The sequence below is a fragment of the Muscardinus avellanarius genome (genome assembly GCF_963383645.1).
Source record: "Muscardinus avellanarius genome assembly, chromosome: 14".
Classification (NCBI taxonomy): Eukaryota; Metazoa; Chordata; class Mammalia; order Rodentia; family Gliridae; genus Muscardinus; species Muscardinus avellanarius.
In genome coordinates this window covers 244,715-267,649 of record NC_137800.1, presented here as the reverse complement: position 1 = coordinate 267,649, position 22,935 = coordinate 244,715, and the positions used below count along the sequence as shown (strand labels likewise).

The following is a 22,935-nucleotide window of genomic DNA, read 5'->3' as shown; positions in this document are numbered from 1 at the left end:
GGATTGTGCACCATTCCTCTTCCCCTGTGCTTTCTCTGGCTGGAGGTGGTCCTGGGGTCAGCCTTGGGGATTGTGTACAGTCTCTTCCCCTGTGCTTTGTCTGGCTCTGGCCTCCACAGTGTGAGCAGCACAGTCCAGGTGCTCTTTCTCTGTCTGCCTCCTGAGATCCTCGGTCCCCGTCTCACATGGACTGAACCCAGAATCATAAGAATATAAATCTTCTTTCCTCTAAATTACCTGGTCAGCCGGGCGTGGTGGCTCACGCTTGTAATCCCGCACTTGGGAGGCAGAGACAGGATGACCACGCAGGTTCGAAGCCAGCCGCGCGTGCTGGCTTAGGAGACCTTGTTTCCAAATAAAAATGTAAAAATAAGTCTGGGAGTGGAGTCCGGAGGTAGAAGGGCTTCCAGGAACCCCAGTACCACCAAAAAAAAATAAATAAATTACCTGGTCAGCCTTTTGAATTGTAGCTGGAAAACTGCCGACCTGAACACCATCTTTCACGCTCAGAAGAACTCAGTGCTAACACTGCCTTTGATAGTGTCCAGTCACCCACGCTGTAGTCCTCCCTGTGGCCAGGCAGAAGGACAAGGAGGAGTCACACAGCCCTTGACCTTGGGGTGATTACAACTGAATGGAACACAATATGTATGAGTGCTCGGAGGGCTGGGGAAGGCAGAAGGGATGATGCTTGCATTGAATCCCATAAGCAAATCAGAAGCCAAGCAGGAAAGAGAATGTGGGGAAGAGAAGCCCCAGACAGAGCTGGTGTGGCTGGGCTAAGAAGAGATTAAGCTGGAGTCTTGGCCAGAAGAGGAGGTCCATTCTGTGTAGGGGCAGCTTGAGCCTGCCTCTCGGTCAGCGGCCATCAGAGTCTTCATTTCTTCTTCTTTTTTTTTTTTTTTTTTTTTTTTTTTGTGGTACTGGGGTTCCCGGAAGCCCTTCTACCTCCGGGCTACACTCCCAGACCTATTTTATATTTTTGAAACAGGGTCTCTTACGCCAGCACGGCTGGCTTCGAACCTGCGCGATCCTCCTGTCTCCGCCTCCCAAGCGCGGGGATGACAAGCGTGCGCCACCACGCCCGGCCTTTCATTTCTTCTTTGTTCCCTCCTTTTCACATGTCCAACAACCCATCCTCCAGAGCCCTCCTAGAGAGGTACTGTCGATTGATGGAAAACAATTTAGAAGTGTAATAAAGGAGAGAGAAATAGTCATTGTAGTACTTTAAAGAAGTTCTCAAGGTGGTGTGTCAAGGATTCAGTGATGAAGATAGGAAGGGGGGCAGGAGAGCAAGGATACCGCGAGGGTGAAGTAGAGGGAGACAGACAGATACAGGAATAGCAGAGAGGGAGGGAGGGAGGGAGGGAGGGAGGGGGAAATCATGCTAGACCTGTGGGAAGGCCTGGCCTGGGGTGGCAGGCTCAGGTTATGGGAGAGAGAATAGCCAGAGTGAGTCTCTGCAGGTGACAGAATCCTGACTACAGAAGCCTGAACCATCAGGACATACACAGTGCTTCTAGTAAGAAGCTATGAAAATTATTCAGTGGGGCGACTCCTCCGGGGTCCCCAGCCTTCCCTTGATGGGTAACTGCGTAGCTCTGTGGCCACATTGCTGTGTGGTGGAGGGAGCCAGGAGGCCCCTCCAAGGCCCTGCAAGGCAGCAGCCCAGGAGCTACAGTCACCACAGGACACAAGTGAGTGAAGCTGTTCTCCCTGCCTCCGGTGGAGTTCCAGGGCACCGCTGCCTGTTAGAAGAAAGGCCTTCAGAAGTTAAAAACAAGTCTGCAGGTGCCTGTGATCACCTGTGTTCCAAGGCTGATCCATGTTTGAAAAGGTGTTAGAAGCTGATTTTAAGACAGTATGCTATTGGGAGCCTAAGCCTTGTTTCAAAATAAAATTGGGCTGGGGGGTATAGCGTGGAGGTAGAATCCCTGAGTTCAATCCACAGTGAAAAAAAACAAAAAACAAAAAAAAAACCTAAGATAATGTGATAATATATTCTGTTAATCTAATTGGGGAAATAATAAGTTTCTACCTCACCCAAAAATTCAAAACAATTTCTCCAAATTCCACTAAATATTTTTAAATCCCCATATAACAATCTGCCAAGAATTTTTGCCTCATATAAACATTTAGAACAGCAAGAACTTAATTGTTAACACTGATTGGAGCTGTGCCTACGCCCAGCACACAAGCATGTCGGACAGAGACGTGTTTCCTTATGCCCACAACAGACACAACACAGGTGGGTGAAGACGGGTGTCAGCGACAGCGCACAGGGAACCCCAGTCAGCAGTGACCGCTTCAGGCTGAGGAGAGGGTGGGGAGCTGCTGGCGAGAGGCAGAGCCACATCGGCCCCCAATGCCTGGGAGTCACACACTTGAAGCAGGGCAGGGAGGCAGCGCGGGAGGGGGCTGGGTAAACCACTGCCTGTCCCCCAGCAACCGCCGGGCAGCCTGAGGTCTGGAGGCCCCAGTGCCACACCCACTGACCACCTCTTTATTTTCAGTGATTGGAACTTCACCATTTGCTACATCACAAGGTATATCCTGGTCCAGGGTGGGGTGGTAGGTCGCTCTCTCTGTGTGGGGTCATGCCCTACTCCGTCCTGGTCTTGGGCAGGGTTCTCTCTCTCTCTCTCTCTCTCTCTCTCTCTCTCTCTCTCTCTCTCTCCCTCCCTCCCTCCCTCCCTCCCTCTCCTCTCTCGGGTCACATCCTCCTCCGTCCTGGTCTTGGGCAGGGTGGTGGGTATCTCTCTCCCTCTCTCCCTCTCTCTCTTTCTCCTTTTCCCTGAGGTCACATCCTCTCTTCTGTCCTGGTCTTGGGTGGAGTAGTGGGTGTCTCTCTCTCTCTCTCTCTCTCTCTCTCTCTCTCTCTCTCTCTCTCTCCCTCCCTCCCTCCCTCCCTCCCTCTCTCTCTTTCTCTGAGGTCACATCCTCTCGTCTGTCCTGGTCTTGGGTGGGGTGGTGAGCCGCACTCTCTGTGTAGGGTAATGTCTTCATCTGTCTGGGTCCTATGCAGTACAGTTGGCCACGATCAGCATCCAGGGTCATGTCCCTTTTGTCCTCATCCATCCATCCATCCTCTCTGTCGGAGTAGGCAGCGAGATGGGTACTCTGATCTTCCTGGCCATGTTCATGGTGTTCGAGTCAGTAATTTACTCATTAAGTGCTCAATAGCACTGTGTCACTAAGGTAAGCATTTTGTTAAGAATGGAAATTGCACCCGGTGATGTGACTTATAAAATGAGGTCTCTTGTTTCTACTTTTTCCATCCTCTCTTCTGCTCAGTTTTTAAACAGACTTTGGTGTTTGATTAATGTCCCTTTCAGTGTTATGCACTTGATCTTGCTCAATACAAAATGAGTGTTTTTATCGCTTTGTCACTATAGAAAGAAATGCAGTTTGTTAGCCTAGAAATAGAATCATTTGACTTCAACCTACAAATTACAATGGAACCATTGGCAGCGTTTTATATCCTAGAAGCTGAGCTTCTCTGAAATCTTCCTTTTTAAGGGTAATGTGTGTAACTTGCTGCATAGGTGTGAGTTCTAAGTTCTATGGTTTGGACATTGGGCAGTTCTTATTGGAACTTTTAAAAAAAATATCTAAAACATTTTATATTTAAATGGAGAAAAGCATCAACCTTGAAAACTATCATAGAGAAGTCTGAAAATCCTATGAAGTAGTCATTTCTTCAAGATAGTAAATATTTTCTGATTTTCCTTTTGTGATGTAACTAACAAGTAAATTTCTATATAGGCATATAATTAATTTTGCAGATTCTACCTGTAAAGTACGAACATAGTAATTAACCCAATAGCTACAAAAAAAAAACTTTGAAAATGACAACAAAAATTCAGAAGTGCAGTTGTACCACAAGGTGGGAAAAGAGGGAGAGTGAGCCCTGGGGTGCTGGAGGAGCAGGGCTGGTCCCTATGGAGGGAGAGAGGGTGGCAGGGTCTGGGGACACAGGACTTCTGTCCCCCACCAGGTGCTCAGTAAACACCCATACTTATCTTTTCATGTATACTCCACTTGATTTGTGAAACCTTCCCTCCCATGTTGACTGGGAGAGAGCCCGTCCTCCACATGGTGAAAGGAAGTACTTGGAGGCCTGGGGGAAGGCCCTCACATGCCCACAGGGCAGGGAGTGCACATGTGAGCTTGGAGGCTGGGATAGGCACCCCCAGACTGCAGAATCACCAGTGTGGGGGAAGGAGCAGAGCTCTGCAGTTCTCAAGAGGCCTGAGAGACAAGAGACCTTGACTCAAGACGGGCGGGGTCCCTCACCTACATGATGGAAGAAAATTTTAGCACCCACCAGGCAGAGACATACACAGAGAATTTTGGGGGAATGCAGATACACATTCAAGAGAAACTGAAAATGGAGACCAGTCAAGCAGTTGAAAGAGGTTGGGGGAGGGAGGGAAGGAAACAGACCAAGTAATGTATTGCTATCAATCTCACTATTAGGTACAACTTCAGCTCACCAATGAAAACTGTAAGAGAGAGAGACTCTTTCAGGGTCTCTGACTCCTCTTTTAAAGGAAAATTGGTGAGGGGTGGGCAGGAAAGATGTAGGAGATGGCATCAGACTGGTGATCACAGAACAGTTTGTGGTAGTTTATAGTGGTCCGGTTGCTTTCAGGATCTATAGATGTGTGTAGTCTATATTATCTGATCAGTGGGAAATGTTGGAAAGTCCCCTGAATTATTGGTTTCTTAAAATGTCCTAACTTGTTTCTTTTTTATTTTATTTTTTTCGGTACTGGGGATTGAACCTGGGGTGTTCTAACTCCAAGCTACACCCCCAGCTCTATTTTTTTTATTATTCTTTATTTTGAAACAGGTCTCTCTAAGTTGCAGAGGCCCTCACTAAATAGCTGAGGCTAGCCGCGGACCCTGATCCTCCTGTCTCAGCCTCCCAAGTATTGGGATTACAAGCAAGTGCCACCATGCGTGGCTTGTTTCTTAATCAATTTATTGTGGTCTAATTCACAGTTTATAAGGTAATTATCATAAGTAAGTGAATTTATGGTAACTTTAAGATTCATGGATTTCCCAGAAATTCCAGAGAACAGATCTGGGATAATGACTTCACCTGGGATTGGCAGGCCTGGAAAGGTATGCAGAACTTCAGTTCAATATTGTATTTTCTTGCCCTTCGTTTTATCTTTTTCTACCCATTCTTTATTTTATACTATCTCACTAGGACACTAGATGAAGTCAGTATTTCTGATCACTATGTGTTTAGCATGACATTTTGCTATAAAGAAATGTGAAAGAACCAAGACCAGGCCTCCTTATGGATAAAGCAAGCTGCCCTGGAGGCTGCCTGCCAAGTGGGGGGCCATCTATCCCTGGAGAGCTCCAGCAGCTCCCCCTTTGTTAAGGCCTCAGTGGATACTTCCACTCTATAGTGATCAGAAATTTTAATCTGCCATTTTAAAAAGAAATAGGATATCTGTTCTACTTTCAAGATTATAACATAAAATAAGCAGGATGGATTATCATTTTCTTTTCTTTGTAAGCAGAGCCCTGCTGACCCTGTCCCAGCCCCTCAGGGCACTCTTCTGTCCCAGCTGAGCTGGGCTGGCCTGGCCACTTTTACCCCCAGCGCTGGACAGGCCAGATTGGGAGCTCACACTGTTCTTTGTAAGCAGAGTTCTGCTGACCCTGTCCCAGGCCCTCGGGGCACTCTTCTGTCCCAGGTGGGCTGGGCTGGCCTGGCCATTTTCACCCCAGTGCTGGGTCAGGCCACATTGGAAGCTCATACTCTTCCTTGTGAGCAAAGCAAGATTTACTTGTTTTCTCACATACTTTCAAAACAAAAACAGATATCAGATTTGGACATGTCTCATTGTGCCTATAAAATAGATAACCGGGCCAGGAGTGGCAGTACACACTTATAACCCCAATATTTGGAAGGCTGAGACAGGAGGATCACAGGTTCAAGGACAGCCTCAGCAAGTAACTAGACTCTCAACCTAGTGAGACCCTGTTTTTTTGTTGTTGTTTTTTATTAATTTATTTTTTAAATTGGTGCATTGTAGTCATATATCAATCACATTGGAGTACAAGACTTGAGAGGATATACAAGCACACATCATCCAATTAGCCCTCCTCCAGCCCCCATCCCATTCCCTCCCCCTCCCTCCATCCCACACTTCTTTGGTGATTTACAATTTGATACATTTGTTTATGTACCTCCTGCATTTTAAAGAGGCTCTGTCCTCCAGTATTACTTACCCTCTGATTGTTCACATTAGTTGCTTCACTATAGGGCCCTTTCTATAGCTCAACCTCTTCCTGTTGCCCTTTTCCTCCTAGTTATTGCTGATTAAGAGATACGTCTGATTTATATTTTCTGCGATATTTCTCTGTGCATGCTGCGTTGCAAGTACCGATCCCACTCTTGATGGTCCCAGTAGTGGCCTGGCTACTGAGTGGACTGATCCAGACCTCGCTGTCTCAAGCAGCGGCCTTGCCTCATGGGAGGCCCCATTTCTGGTCTCGCTGGCCCCTGCACCGGTCTAACCCCTAAGCTGGCTTTGGTCCCGGCCTTGGAGGCCGCAGGAGTGAACTTGCCTCACGCCAGGCTTCGATGCTGGCCATTGGCCCCTGCACCGGCCTAACCCCTTGGCAGGATTCCAGTCCCGGCCTCGGAGGCCCTAGCACCGGCCTAGCCTCACGGCAGGCTCCAATGCCAGCCTCGTTGGCCCCAGCACCGGCCTAACCCCTCGGAAGTTCCGTTCCCGGCCTAGGAGGCCCCAGCACTGGCCATGTCTCACGGCAGGCTCCGATGCTGGCCTTGCCTCATGGCAGGCTCCGATGCCGGCCTCGCTGGCCCCAGAACTGGTCTAGCCCTTCGGCAGGTTGTTATCCTGGCCTCGGAGGCCCCAGTACCGGCCTTGCCTCACGGCAGGCTCTGATGCCGGCCTCGCTGGCCCCAGCACCGGCCTAACCCCTCAGCAGGCTCTTATCCCGGCCTCGGAGGTCCCAATACCGGCCTTGCCTCACGGCAGGCTCCAATGCCGGCCTCCTCGCTGGCCCCAGCACCGGCCTAACCCCTCGGCAGGCTCTTATCCTGGCCTCGGAGGCCCCAATACCGGCCTTGACTCAAGGCAGGCTCCAATGCCGGCCTCGCTGGCCCCAGCACCAGCCTAACCCTTCGGCAGGGTCCAATCCCGGCCTCAGAGGCCCCAGTACCGGCCTTGCCTCATGGCAGGCTCCGGTGCCGGCCTCGCTGGCCCCAGCACCGGCCTAACCCCTCGGCAGGCTCTTATCCCGGCCTCGGAGGTCCCAGTACCGGCCTTGCCTCAAGGCAGGCTCTGGTGCCGGCCTCGCTGGCCCCAGCACAGGCCTAACCCCTCAGCAGGCTCCGATCCTGGCCTCAGGCCCCAGCACCGGCCATGCCTCACAGCAGGCTCCGATGCTGGCCTCGCTGACCCCAGCACCGGCCTAACCCCTCGGCAGGCTCTTATCCTGGCCTCGGAGTCCCCAGTACCGGCCTTGCCTCATGGTAGGCTCCGATGCCAGCCTCGCTGGCCCCAGCACCGGCCTAACCCCTCAGCAGGTTCCGGACCCGACCTCGGAGGCCCCGGCACAAGCCTTGCCTCATGGCAGGCTCCAATGCCGGCCTCGCTGGCCCCAGCATCGGTCTAACCCCTTGGCAGGTTCCAATCCCGGCCACGGAGGCCTCAGTAGTGGCCTTGCCTCACAGCAAGCTCCAATGTCGGCCACTGGCCCCGGCGCCCGCCTAACCCCTCAGCAGGTTCCGATCACTGTCTCTGTGGTTATTATTTCAAAGGTTCCAGGTGTAATGTGTCATATCTCTGCCTCCCCTGAGTATTGGCCACTGGCATTGCCACTGCCTCCACCGTTTCAAATCCTTCCCAGGCTCCTTTTCCACTCTGAATGTTGTCCAGTGTTCCTAAGCATGCGTGATGGTAGCATTCGACATTTGGTGTAATTTCTCCAAAAAAATAAAGTTGGTAGGATCCGGTTTCTGCTTCTCCTGAATACAAGTCTCCACCACCATCACGGAGAACTCTTTCAACACCGCATTTCTCCTTGGTCTCCGCGAAACTCTCTTCTTACAGGTGATGTCTGAGATTCTTAACAATATAGAGAAATAGCAGTCCTCTTTCATGGCGAATTTTTCCATAAGTTCCAGTGCATTTAGATAAGTTTTGTCTGCATCTCCAGTGTCCTGGCATCCATAACGGCTTTCTTATCTCCTCTCCAATATTTTTCTTTATCTTTTTCTGTTCTGGGCCCGGTTTCTCCAGGGGTCTGGCGTGCTACTCGCAGTTCGGCCCGGGGCCCAGAGTCCCGCGACCCGGGCCCCATCTGGCGTGTCCCACACACGACCCCTGCCCAGAACCCAGCATCTTACTGGGCCCGGTTTCTCTAGGGGTCTGGAGTGCTACGCGCAGTTCGGCCTGGGGCCCAGAGTCCCGCGACCCGGGCCCCAGCTGGTGTGCGCCGCGCGCGACCCCCACCCAGAGCCCAGCGTCTTCGAATATTGGTTTTAACCTGTCTGTGAATCCTAGGTCTGTCACTTTACAGCATGACCTTGAAAAAATTCTTCCTCTCCTCCTCTGTGTTCTCATTGTTTTTCTGAGACCCTGTTTTAAAATAAAAATAACTCCTTTGATTTCCTTTTCTTTCCCTATTGCTCTGGCTAGAGTCTCAAGTACTATATTGAAAATGCTCAACATCATTAGCAATCAGAGATGCAAATCAAAACTATCCTGAGATTTTGCCTAACTCCAACTAGAATGGCAATCATTTAAAACACAAACAACAACAAATGCTGGCAAGGATGTGGAGAAGTGGGAACTCTAATACATTGTTGGTATGATTGTAAATTAGTGCAACCACTTTGGAAAACAGTATGGAGGATCCTCAGAAGAATGGGAACGAACTTACCATATGATCCAGCAATACCACTTCTGGGTATCTACCCAAAAGAAAGGAAACCAAACTACCAAACGAATGCATGTGTATCTATGTTCATAGCTGCACAATTCACCATAGCCAAACTATGGAACCATCCAAGATGTCCATCAACAGATGAATGGATTACAAAACTGTGGCATATGTACACAATGGAATTATACTCAGTCATAAGGAAAACACAATTACATCATTTTCAGGGAAATGGATAGAACTGGAGGACATTATGCTAAGTGGGATTAGTGAGTCACAAAAAAATAAGAAATCAAATGCTCTCCCTAGTATGCGGAAGCTAGGGAGAAAATGTGTCTCAGGAGGAACTCTAGATGAAGAAGGGGGTACTATAGATGAGCAAATAAGGCGACCTAACTGAGGGGATGGGAGGGGGAAGAGGGAAATTCTCTAATATATGAAATTCTCTAGTATATGATGTACTTTAACAAGCATATCAATGCCATTCACTAAGCCAAACATGAGAAGGAGGTAGGGGGAGGGAATGGGGTGGGAATTTGTTAAGGGCTGATTGGGTGATGTGTGCATGTATATCTCCACCATCTTGTAGCCCATTAAGATATATGACTACAATGCACCAAAAAAGATTTTTTTTAAAAAGCCGGGTGTGGAGGTGCATGCTTGCAATTCCAGCATTTGGGAGGGTGAAACAGGAGGATTGAGGCTCATGGACAGCCTCAGCTACTACTTTAGTGAGGCTGTAACGTTGAAATTGAGTTGGGGGTCGCAAAGGAGGCAAACACCAACCAAGTTATTAAAGGCCTCTTTAATCAAACGGGCACCTTCCAGTGAGGTCTGCCGACCATGGGGGAAGGACCGATGACCGAGCAGCAGAGTCACAGTCAGAGAGGAAGTGAGGATTTTTAAGGAGCTGGATCCTGGGGTGGGGCTGGCCATCCTCCCTCGGCACCTGGAGTTTCGTGACATCTCCGTTCTGGCTTCTGGGGTTCCTCCTACTGGGGACAGTAGGAGGGAGGGATCCAACCTATCAGAGGCCCTTTGCGACTCAGTGAGACCCTGTTCCAAAATAAAGTATAAAAAATAGGGCTGGGGGGTGTAGCTTGGAGGTAGAATGCCCCTGGGTTCCATCCCCGGTATTGCACAATAAATATCATATATATGTATATATAAATAAATATATATGTACCCAAAAGAATGGAAATATATATATATAATAGGGCTGGGGGTGTAGCTCAGAGGTAGAATGCCCCTGTGTTCAATCCCAATTACTATTTAAAAAAAGCGTAGATTGCCTTATTAATGGAGCAGATGTCTGGAATCCTTGTCCTGCCCCGGCCCCTCTTTCCTGCTGCTGTTGGAGGGATTACCCTGCTGTGCTCCCCACTTGCCCAACATAGCTGCCTCTAGCAACACATAGCTCTCGCATCTAGGCCTGTTAATTAAGATTAAATCTGAGTTTTGGTCCGTGGCTGGGGAGGACACTCCCATTGCAAAAGGCCAGGTTTGGGGCTGGGGAGGCAGAGCAAAGGCACAGTGTAGCTTGCTGACCCTTCAGTGTGAGACCGCAGCATGGAGGAGCTCTGAGGAGGCCCTCAGGGGAGCATCCAGTGCAGGGCTGGGGGGGGGGGCTGTAGCAGCTATTGAGCCTGCCAGGCAGAGGGTGGGATGCTGCTGAACCGTCCTCACGTGGCTCAGGAAAGCCAGCCATGACTGTCAGCACAGCGTTTCTCCCACCGCCGCACGTCCACAGTCCTCTCTTGCCCACGGCACCTGTGCCCCGCAACCAGGAAGCAGTTCCCCTGCTGCAAGAGTTGTTTTTGCTAACTGCTCCTCCTCCCCCTCTGGGCCCAGGAATCAAACTGGTGACTTAGTTTCCTCCTCAAGCTAACCAAACAAAGCAGCCTGGCCAAAGGTTCTCATGAACCATTTAGAATATGCAGAAGTGTGGAGCTGGCATGGTGGTGCACGCTTTGTAATCCCAGTACTCAGGAGTTTGAGACAGGAGAATCATGGTTCACAGCCAGCCTCACCTATTTAGTGAGGCCCTGTTTCAAAATAAAGAATAAAAAAAAAAATCCTTCTAGGGGTGTAGTTTGGAGGTAGAATGCCCCTGGGCTCCATCCATCCCCAGTACCACACACACAAAAAAATATATATAGAAGTATGAAAAGCACATCTTAAAAATTATGAACAAATAAAAATGTTTTCATTAGACTAGGAAATAAGAACCAGATCAATACTTTTCATGGGTAATCAGTCTTTCTTACATGGAAATACTAAATAGGTGTTTGCATCAGACACCTTAATCCCAAACAATACACACATTGAACCTTTCTTGAGAAATTATATAGTTTAGGAATGAAAATGTTTTTATAGACCAGTTTAAAATTTAACTATACCTTCTATGTCTTATTTTGGTAACATTATTATGGTCTTGTGTTTTTCACTGGATCTAAGAATACTCTGGTCAGCTTATTCCAAAAAGACTGAGGAAACCAGGGGGTTATAACTGCGATTTATGTCAAGATATTACAGAAAAATTATTCATGACACTTTTTAAAAACAGCAGGGCAAAGCCAGGTATGATAGCACATGCCTATGATCCCAATATTTAGGAAGCTGAAACAGGAGGAGCGCAGGTTCAAAACCAGCCTCAGCAACTTAGTGAGGCTCTCTGCAATTTATTAAGACTCTGTTTCAAAATAAAATAGGGCTAGGAATGTACCTCAGTGGCAGAATGCCCCTGGGCTCAATCTCCACCCAGTAACACACACACACACACACACACACACACACACACACACACACACACAGTAGGGCAGACTTTTATTCACGACCATGCCTGTAGATATAGGCACATGGCAACAGGGTCTTCCATTGGGAGAGAGAGTGGGCCAGTGGGGCTTGATAGCAGGGAGCAGGTGGGGGTCACGGGGTAGGAACATCGCCGGTGAGAGGACTGTGGCCCAACTGACCTAACGAGATTTTTACTGAAGGTAGACCAGGTGACCAGATGCCATCTGGATGAGGGGAGAGTGATGAGATTGGAGGGGGCAGGCTCTGGCCAAACTGGCTTAGCCGGATTCTTGCTAAGACTGAATTCTATAAGGACATGCACAGGTGGGCCTGAGAGGAAGTCCAGGAGCCTCACTGCAGTTTGGTCAAACAGAATCTTTCCACCCAGATGTAAATATGACTTCTGTTTAAGGAATGCTTTCTGGCTTGGCAAGGAACAGAGCATGTAATGAAAGCGGTGTTGTGCAGAAGCAGTGTGTCCAGATGAACACAACAAGTTCAGTGGCTGCAAGACACGTGTGCTGTGCATCTGAAGACACTGTACTAATTAAGTCCAGAAACACGTCTTTGCAGCTGTATTTATATCTCCCCCAGCTGTTATCACCCTTGCAGTCTTTCTATGACTACAGTCCCCAAGGAAGCTTCTCCTTTATCTTATATGTGAAAATTGCCCCAAAACATCTTATTTACTCAGTTGCGAAATATGAGTAGCCCATGGTGGCTTCAGACGTGGTTTAAATTGATAGTGGATACTGTTCTCCTCTTTGAGCTCACAGGTAACATATTCTAGAAGCTCTTGTAATGTCCTTATCAGGTTTTGGGATGAAGTGCAAGCTGTTACTGGTCACTGTTTTTCTAGTTTCCAGAAACACTTAGGTAAGATGAATACCAGTTTTGTTTCCTTAAATGTTTAGTAGAAGTCACTGGTTACCCCATCTAGGCCAGAAGTTCTTTTGTGGGACTATTGTTGACTAAAAATTTAATTTTAAAAATAGAAACAGGGCTGGGGATGGAACCCATGGGCATTAGACCAAGCTACACCCCCTGCCCTGTGTGCCCTATTTTTTATTCTTTATTTCGAAACAGGGTCTAAGTTGCAGAGGGCCTCACTAAGTAGCTTAGGCTGTCCACGAACCGCGATCCTCTGGTCTCAACCTCCTGAATGCTGGGATTACAAGCGTGCGCCACCACACCCGGCTCCAGCTTCTCTTTAATTGAGTATTGTTTTCCTTTTCAAAGGTAGGCACATGCCATTTGTATGAGAAAATATGATAAATGTATTGTTTTAGAGCCTTTTGCCACCTGTCTTAAAATCACTATTTTGTAGTCTTATAAATAGCAGATCAGCAGTGTAGTCATTCTCAATAGGACACTTCATATGTAGTCTGACTACTTAAAAGAGAAGCAAGCCACAGAGGAGGAAGATGGCTGTGAGCTGGGAGGCAGAGCAGCTTGGCCAGAGGGCAGCAGAGGAGCCCCGCCTCCATCTGTTCTCCTTACTGGGCACTGAGTTTGCTTTGGAATGGTAAAATGCCTATGGGTTATTTTTTACAAATTGATCAAGTAAAGCATGCTTTTGTTTATAAAAAGACACTAGTGAGGATAAATTTTTGGCTTTTCTAAACCAAACCTGGGAAATTTAAAAAAAAAAGAATCTATAAACAGTAGCTACTTTTTGAACATTAGTGTTTCATAGACCAGCTAAAGGGTCATCTATTCAGAGATACTTAAAATCAGCATTGGTCTGTCAGCTACATTTAGCAGGTCCCTGACACCAATTCACATTTGCAAATGAAATGGAAAAACACCGTATTCAAAATCCACTGGTTATTAAAGAATTAAGAAAGCAGTAAAATACACTAATTATGGGTTAGACCATAATCCTATATCATGATTATTTGAGTAGTAGTTTTGGCTTCATGCCACATTTGAGGTAGCAGTAGGTTTCATAGATACGGTTGCTAAGTGTATCAGGAGAAAGCTGAGAACTCTCATTCAAAAATAGCAGTGGAATTATTCACCGCTCCCAGCACACAGCGCCTCATCTGTGAAGACACACAGCTGGAGGCTGCCATGAGAGAGTTCCAGTACTTGTTAACATACATGTTTTGTGTGTTCTGAGGGTGGGCAAAGCATGCCATGACTTCTCAGTCACCCCCATGGGAGTTGGCCTGCACACGGACCTGTGGTGTGCAGCCAGAGACGAGCACCGGGCTTCGTCACTGCAGGATCCTCCCACGCCTGGCCAGGCAGCTACCCACAGTTCCACGGACAGCATTGTGAGGGACGTTGAGAAAACCTGGGTGGACCTGAGGGCCACCTAGACGAACTAAACATGAGAGAAAAATTAGACATATTCCACTGTTTTCAGAGGGGAAAATTAAAGTCACTAGTAGAAGTCAACAGAAAACAAGTTTTCATCGAACCTAATAACATCTGCCCTATGCACATTTCATATCTGTGACTTAGTCATGATTTCTCACAAGTATCTGCGATAGAGCAATGTGCAGCTCAGGAAGAGCCAATAAGCACTTCCTAACCCATCCAACTGCCAGGGACCACTCCGTCCAGGGGCCCAGGGACAGAGGGTGTATGGGCGGGGCCTTGCTGTGCTTGGTGACCTTTGGGGTGCACAGACCTGGCTGGCACAGTGCAGGGTGGCACCACTTTCCTCCATCTCCACGTGCAGCCTCGTGGGCTATTGCCTCTGTTGACCAGGCTTGGCACCAGGTACTCATTCGAGACCTTCCTGGTGTAGAAGTGTCATATGTGTGGGCATTCCTCCTCCTTGCTGGTGCTCCTGGCCAAACCCGTGTGCAGCCATTGCTCAGCATGCTCCTGCTGTCCTCCAGGCCCACGGCAGTGTGGTCCTCCCTCTCCTCCCCCGCCCTGTCCAGGGCTCTGCTGCTCTGTCCCATCAGCACTGCAGACGCCAGTGTGGCTGTCTTCTCACTCAGTGCTGTCACAGTAGCACTCTGCACTCAGCCATACCAGAGTGTTTATACCAGAGAAATTGTCACAGTGGTGCATCCCAGGACCCTTCTACCCTCAGAGCTAACTGTTAACCATTTATTTACCAACACAACATTGATCTGTTTGGTTTGCATGCCAAATTCTGCTATCTTGGAATGTGACCTATTGCTAATTCTGAGGGACAAATTGTCATTATTTACATGTTACTCTTGCACAGAAGTAACTCCTAGAAGGCACTAAAGTAAAATGTAAACAACATAAGAATTTGTGGATTTTTTCCTCAAGGTTATAGGAATGAAGCCTTATATCCAATAAAACAACTCTTATATCCTTAAGAGCGCACTAGATGTTGTAATAACTGGGAGGGTGTAAATCATTTGTTTTGAGTTAATTTGATATTCAACTCATTCTAATCCTTTTTTTAATTCATTCATATATTTTTATGTGAGTGTGTGTGTATGTATTTGAAACTTTTTTGATTAATCCCAGGATCTTTGATAGTATAATTAACGGTAAGGGAAAGTTAAGAATCAGAATTAATAGTTTAAATACCTTGCTACTTTTCTATAAAATCCTGATGGAAAATTGCTTTATCATACTGTATTTGTTATGACTAAATTGTACTGAAAATTGTTGTATTGAAATTTTAAAAGCAGATCAAGATCTTCATGATCAACCAAAAAGAAGAAGAATTAGAAAGCATAAGTCAAAGAAAAAGTTTAAAAGCCCTAATAATGTTCACATTGAACAAGCAGAATTAGAGAAAGCACAGAGTCCTTCACAAGAAAAATCACAGTCACTGCACACAGATGGCCCCAAAATGAGCAAAAATAAGAAAAGGAAGTTGAAAAAGAAACAGCAACTCAGGAGGAAGAGAGCATCCGGCTCTTTGCCACAGCCCTCTGGGCTCAGCTTCACCTACCAGCCCGAGGAGAGCGGCAGTGAGCAGGAAGACACAAGCTGTGCTGCCGGAGCAGTCCCAGACCCCAAGGAGGCAGGCTCCAGCGGGGAGGACGAGGAAGCCACCGCCCAGGAGGACCTGGAGATCACCAGCAGAAAGGCAGACCGCGTCCTAAGCTTTTTGAAGTCAACACAAGAAATCTATTTTTATGATGGTATGTTTTGCCCGTTTCCTTTAAATAATGTCATCCACTTAATATTTGGGAAAATAACCAAATACAGTAAAATACTTAAGCATTTACAATATAAAACATTAAAATATTCAGAGTAAGTAGTTTCAAGGCAAAAACCCAAATATTGACATCTTTGCACCAGAGAGCAGGAGGAGCAGAGCCAGGAGAAAGTCACGGTTCCAGGTATGTGTACCTGTGTTCTCCCTTCCTCTAAGATCAGATTCTGGAAGTATGGTGTTCCTGGCTGCCTCTAGATAAAGATGAATTCATTGTGGAGGCTTTGAGCACCTGCTCATTTTCATTAGCCACTAGAGAGGTAAAAGACATACAGCTCTTGCCTTAGGACACATTTTATTTTACTCTTCTACACATGACTTACTGATTTATGTTTTCAATATACATTTTTTAGTAATTATTAGTATTGACATAGGATACAAAGAATAAAAGTAGGTTTATCTCATAGATGGCAATTGCCAACATTTGTATAAGGCTTTGTTAACAGTGGACCTAAGGACAAGAAAGAAGCCAGCACTAACCTGGAGCCAGGACATCACCCCACCAGCTCTTTCCCATCGGAGAAAGAGTTTTACTTGGAGACCCAGGGAAACATAGTGGGGTCAGTAGGTCCAAATGCCAACAGGACAGTCAGCAAGTTCCTAGGAATTAAGGAGCGTTGGTTTTGTAATTATACAGGAAGTAACTGATTTAAACAGGGGTGCAGAAATGCCAGGAATAGATGGCTTCAACCAAGAAGGTGGGTGCAGGTGGCACTCACCCTTCTGTCTTCCGCATGGTTATCAGCAGTCTTTAGAAGGTTGAGAACATACCTAACAAATATCTAAAGGACCCAGATAGAAGAGTGCAGCGCACTACAAAATAGAAGTGGGATGCAGAGACATCAGTAGATTTCCATTCTGGATATGACACGGGAGCTGCGGCAGATCAACAGTCATGCCAGGAGTATCTAGAAAAGCCAGACTAAAAATAAAAAATAAAATATGTTGAAATAATCTAAGAGCTACAGAAGAGACCAGATCTAAGAAGACCAAATCTCAGGAACCACCTGGAGAGGTGAGCCAAGATGCATAGCCACCTTTCCTCCAAGGTGTCTGCTGCTTCTGAGTGTGTGACACTGAGTAGGGTCTGGGGAAGGGACCCAGTGGAGCCCTAAGAGGCAAACCAACCAGAAGAGTGTGTGTCAAGGAAGAGAGTCCAGGGCTGATGAGAAAGGCAAAAAAAAAAAAAAAAAAAAAAAAAAAAAACAAACCAGTACTGGTGGTTTCCCTTCAGCCCCTTGCCATGTTTTGAAAGAGGAGAAGCTGAGTGAAGGGCCTCCTGTGGCAGAGGACTCTAGGCAGTGTCGAGGTGCTGAGCAGATGGGGCTTACTCCATCCTGGAGTGCGGCTCCCCGGCTGTGCTCAGATCCTGGCAGAGCAGAGGTGCATGCTACTTGGCCACAGGCAGTCCACCCTCTGGTAGGCTCAGCCCTTGAAGGAGTCATGTTGGCCTCCCCATTCTTTCTTCCAGCAGAGCAAAGGTGAGCTTTCTGTGGAGGACAATGTCATTACCCAAGACCACTGTGATCTATCATATACATTCAGGGAACATTTACCAGACATGCCAAGAGACAGGACCACATAACCAAAAACCCACACACAAAAGCATGATATTAATGCTGTCAGTGGGCTTAAAATCATTTCAATTAAGATATTTATTCAGGAAAAAAAGATGAAAACATATGAATCCATTCAGACAATCAAATGCAAATCTAGAACTAAGAAACATAACAAATGAAATTCAGAAGTAAAAGATGAGTTTAAATAGCAAATTAGATTCAGCATGAAAGAGAATTAACAACTGGGAAGAAAGATCAGTGAAGTCCCCAGGATGAAAGGCAGAAGGAAGAAGAGTAGAAAATATAGAAACAGCCCCAGGGGCCACAGACATGTTAGGATGGGCTGATATCGCAGTTGGAGTCCAGGGTGGAGGAGAAAGGGCCAAACAGGAGCTACATCTGAAGGGATACAGAGAGACTTTTCAGAATGATAAAGGCATACAGTCACAGGTTTAAGAAGTTCTGTAGACTCAAGCAGGGTTAATACAAACACCACCTCTTCAACCCATTATAGTCAAATTGCTGTAATCCAGTGATTAAAAAAAAAACAAAAACCTTAAAAGCAACCAAGAAAAAGTGCACATTGTCTCACAAGACCAACACCTAGACCAAGTTTGGCCCTTTAGTGGAAACAAGAGAAGCCAGGCTCTCGCTGGCATGGTTTTCCTTGCAGCACACAGGAGCTCACTCCATCCTTGAGTATGGCTTACATTCTTGCTGCTTTTTAAAGACACATGAGTGGAGAACTTTGTTCCATTGTCTGGTTTATCCTGCTGCTGTTTATGACTCGGAATCACATTTCGCACTTGGAGGGTGTTTTGAAAGATCAGACACACAAGTAGATGCCAGGTTTCCACCGTCATGCAGCAGCCTCTGGGCTCTACTTTCAGAGTCCTGCTCTGAGGCTCTCCTGCTCTCATTCTGTTACATCCCAGACATCTCATTCTAAGTGAAAGGTATTTGAGGCTTCTTTAAGCGATGAAGTTTATCTTCAGCTATTTTTCTAAGTGATACTGACTTCTTCCAGGTGTCTCTAAAGACTCAGATTCAGCTGTCTGTGTGGAAACCACTGAGGAGCTGCTCAGCTGCCTTGAGTCCCACAGCATGCCTCCCTCAGATGTGTTCATTCTGGACCACATGAGAAGGCTGCTGCTTCTGCACGACACTGAGGGACTCAGGTATGCTCTGGAGATGTTCCCGGACCATTGCCTGATGCCTCCTGGTAAGTACTGTGCCGTTTATTCAGTGCACCACCTTCGAAGCACTTATCAAGGTTTCCTCTGAAAATCCACCAAAACAGCCATGGATCAGAAAATATGATGGCACACATATGACTTGGAAGAATAGAATCTCAGAGAGAAATAGGCTTCTTATACCTACCTCTACCCAATATAAAAATATTTCTTGTAATATACATAGAAGCCGGGTGTGGTGGCACACGCTTTTAATCCCAGCATTTGGGAGGCTGAGACAGGAGGATTGCGGTTCGAGGACGGCCTCAGCTACTTAGTGAGGCTCTTTGAAACTCAATTTCAAAATAAAGAATAAAAAAAAATAGGGTTGGGGGTGTAGCTTAAAGGTAGAATAACCTTGGGTTCCATCCCCAGCACCACAAAAAAATAATAATATGCATAGAAATGTATGTGCCATCTAAGTTTTCAGACTTGTGAACTATGAATATTTAGAGCCAGTTTTTCTCAGCTTAAAAAACAATGGAAGAATTATTTCTTCCTCTTTTTCATCTGTCCACCAAAGATGCTGGTGCCTTATTGAACTCTAGTTAGACAGAGCATTGAATTATTGTGGTGAGTTTTTTCTTTTGTCCATTTCCCCAATCTTTTTTTTTTTTTTTTTTTTTTTTTGTACTGGGGGTGGAACCCAGAGGTCTTCTACCTCAGGGCTATACTCTCAGACCTATTTTATATTTTATTTGGAAACAGGGTCTCACTAAGTTGCTGAGGCTGGCTTTGAACCTGTGTGATCCTCCTGTCTCAGCCTCCCAAGCACAGGGATTGCAAGCGTGCGCCCCCATGCCCAGCTCCATTTCCCCAATCTTTTTGGGTATTACACTCCAGGCTAACTGTAGTGTGCTGGGACCAGCTGTGCTCACATCGTCCCAGAGCCGCGTGTGGGACATGGGACATGTGGGCATATTTTGGTAACATAAACATGAAGTCACTAAGGGCCAAGCACATGCCTGACCCAGAGGAGACACTGGGCAAGCTTGCCTGAAGGAATTTCAGGACAGTACGACATACACTTTCCTCCTCAGAGCCCTCCCTCATAGTGGAACTGAAGTCAAGACCCTCATTCTAAAGCTAGATAGCAAATCAAGCCAGCGTGGCCCTAGCATCGCCAGCAGGTGAATGGCAAGCAGAGTCGTGGTTTTAGCCCCCTTTGTTGAGGAGCGGAGTCTCACATCCACCTGTGCAGGAGCTGCTTAGCTCATAAGGCTCAGTAAAGTAGGCAGGTGAAGGCCCTGCCCTCAGGAGCTTGCTTCCTGTTGAGAGAGACAAAAGGAGTCAGGTAAATAAATGAAATACACAGCAGGTGTCATTGGTAAGAAACTATAAAGAAGGGCCTAGAACAGGAGGCCCGCATTGTTGGAGCCAGGCACAGCCTCGCTGAGACATGTACTACCCATCTGTCGGGAGCCCAAAAGCCACAGTGTGCAGCGCTGAGGAGGCCCAGTGTGGCAAAGCAGAGAAGACGAGGCTGGAGAGACCAGCTCCAGAGCTCATGGCAACGTGTGGTTTTATTCACAGAGGACGGAAAGTTCCTAGAAGGCTTTGATTGGCAGGTCTCTGGCCCACTTTGTTGAGACTTGAGTGGGGAGGCGAGAGCAGAGACCGGTGAGTGCTGTATTAAAGGCCTCGGGGCAAAGCGATGACAGCCTGGGGCAGAGCAAAGTGCAGGAAGGTTGGGTATGGCCAGTGTCCCGCTGTTGTGGAGGAAGAGCCAGGGGATTCTGCTGACTGACTGGACAGGGGGACAGATTGAGGCTTTGCCCTGAGCCCATGAAAGAATCAAGGGGCCAATGCAGGGAAGCGAGATTGCTAGAAGTAGCAGGTTTGGCATGGGTGGCCCTGGAGGAGTCCAGGGCTCCCGTCCAGATGAGGAGTGGTGGTCGCCTGGACAGAGCAGAGAAGGGGAGCAGGGGCAGAGGGTTTATTAGCAAGCCATGAAGAAGGGACCAGAAGTGATTGGCAGCCAAGATGACCTGCCAGGGCTGGCCTGCAAGGGAAGACAAACAGTGGGTTGAGAGACCAATAGAAGGGACATTAGCACTTCTATCTCCCACGGGGTCTGCCTGCATGGGAGAGAAGACAGTCCAGGAACAGCGTGCCTCAGGAGCAGGAGGTCATGCCCAGAAGGGAGTAGAGCTTGGCATGTTCACATAAGACCAGGTCTTAACTAACAGGGCAGTTGGTCTGTATTTTTGGTTGGTTGTCAAACTGCCTGATCCACCCCTACCCTCAGGGATAGTGCTTGCTCTGTTAGGAATGGCAGAATCTTTGCACGTCACGAGGCCTGATGCCCAAAGAGAATCTGGCTCACCATTACAGTTCTTGCAGGAAGCAACGCAAGGCCTGGCAGGTGATGCAGGAGACTCCTTGGTCTCTCAGGCCGTTTACCTGCCTGTCCTGGCACAGTGATGGCCCTCACACGTGCCGGCTGCTGCATGGCCCAGCTCGTCTCTTGGGGTTCTGTTTCTAATTTCCTCCTGGTTGTTCATCCTTGACGTGAAGTTCTGTCTCATTGTAATTTCATTTTGCGTATGGTTTTCTTTCTGATAGAATTCTAACCTTGTCATATTGTACTGTGATACCATGAAATTCAGACCCAGTAGAACTTGAAAGCCCAAGCAGAACCAAGCACTCAGAGCTGATGCACCATTTCTCCTATTTATCATGTAGTGTGGGGTTTGTGGCTTATGTTATGTCACGGTCGATGTCATTTTTTTTTTTTTTTTTTTTTTTTGCGGGTCTGGAGATGGAACCCAGGGGCATTCGACCTCCGAGCTACACCCCCTGCCCTAATTTTTATTCTTCATTTTGAAACAGGGTCTCACTGAGTTGCAGAGGGCCTCACTAAGTAGCTGAGGCTGTCCACGAACCACGATCCTCCAGGCTCAAGTTCCTGAATGCTGGGATTACAAGCGTGCGCCACCACGCCTGGCTGGTCGATGTCATTTTATATCAAGGTTGCATTTTATTACCTTCCTGAGGATTTACTAAGAGCCCAAAGTTTAATGTATACAAAATAATAATGTGAGCCCAACGTGGTGGCTCACGCTTGTAATCCCCACGCTTAGGAGGCTGAAACAGGAGGATCGCAGGTTCAGCTTGATTATAAGCCAGCCTCAGCTACTTAGTGAGGTTCTCAGCAGCTTAGTGAGATCCTGTTTCCAAAAAATATAAAATAGGTCTGGAGGTGTAGCATGGAGGTAGACGGCCCCTAGGTTCCATCCCCAGTACCACCAAAAAAAAAAAAAAAAAAATGTATGATTTATCTCTTTATTTTATCTCTTTATTTTGGCTTTATTTTCTATTTTATTTTTGTTTTTTGCATTTCAGAACATGCCAGAGTAATCTCATCTTTCTTTAATTACTGGATCACACACATCCTTCCTGAGAAAGACAGTGAATAAAGTCAGTGTACTACTTTAAGAAGAGCTAGTATTCAACCAGCAAATATAAAAGACAAATACAAAATAGGCTGAGAGTTCATTCTCACATACAAAGAAGATTAAATTTCTAATATTTTCTTTCTAATTAAAATTCTGGGGTCTTTGAAGATATTTCTACCATATTATTTATTCCTACGTTTGTATATAATGAGTAAGATGTCATTGGGAACTTTAAATGAAAAATTGGGATAAAATTGAAATTTTTAAACTTATTTTTCAACTACATATGTCTTAAGTTTCTACATGAAGCTTGATTATTGTTCTAATTCCTGTAAAAATTGAAAATGGGCATTTATTAAATAAACTATATATTTTGAAGTTATATATTATATAAAATTTTACATACTTTGTGTCTGAAAATCTTTTTTTTAAGAATGCTTTAAGGGAGACTAAATATCAGAATGGCCAATCTTTCAAAAGTGGTCTACAGATTCAATATTTTGTAATACCCATTAAATTACCAAGGCCATTCCACACAAACATAGAAAAATCAGTCCTTAAATTCATTTGGAATAACAAAAGACCTAGAAGAGCCAAAGTAGTTCTCGGCAACAAGAACCATGCAGGAGGCATCACAATACTTAACTTCACTTATACCATAAAGCCATAGCAACAAAAACAGCATGGTATTTGCACAAAAACACATCTCCTCTGAGGTCAGCTGGGACCATGTTCTTCATGTCTCTGAGGTCAACCGGGACCATGTTCTCCATGTCTCTGAGGTCAGCTGGGACCATGTTCTCCACGTCTCCTCTGAGGTCAGCTGGGACCATGTTCTCCATGTCTCT

General features: G+C 46.7%; 1 protein-coding gene across 1 annotated transcript in view; it reads left to right on the top strand.

Moving 5' to 3' along the window:
- The window catches only part of ERICH1 (glutamate rich 1), a gene marked incomplete at both ends in the record, with an annotated part of 43,080 nt that extends 20,972 nt beyond the window's left edge, over nt 1-22,108 (top strand). Inside the window, 3 exons of the mRNA XM_080710902.1 lie at nt 15,366-15,824; nt 18,485-18,679; nt 22,035-22,108. Of these exons, the coding sequence (XP_080567028.1) occupies nt 15,366-15,824; nt 18,485-18,679; nt 22,035-22,108 (728 nt within the window). The remainder of the gene's footprint in view (nt 1-15,365; nt 15,825-18,484; nt 18,680-22,034) is intronic.
- Between the last annotated feature and the right edge of the window lie 827 nt (nt 22,109-22,935).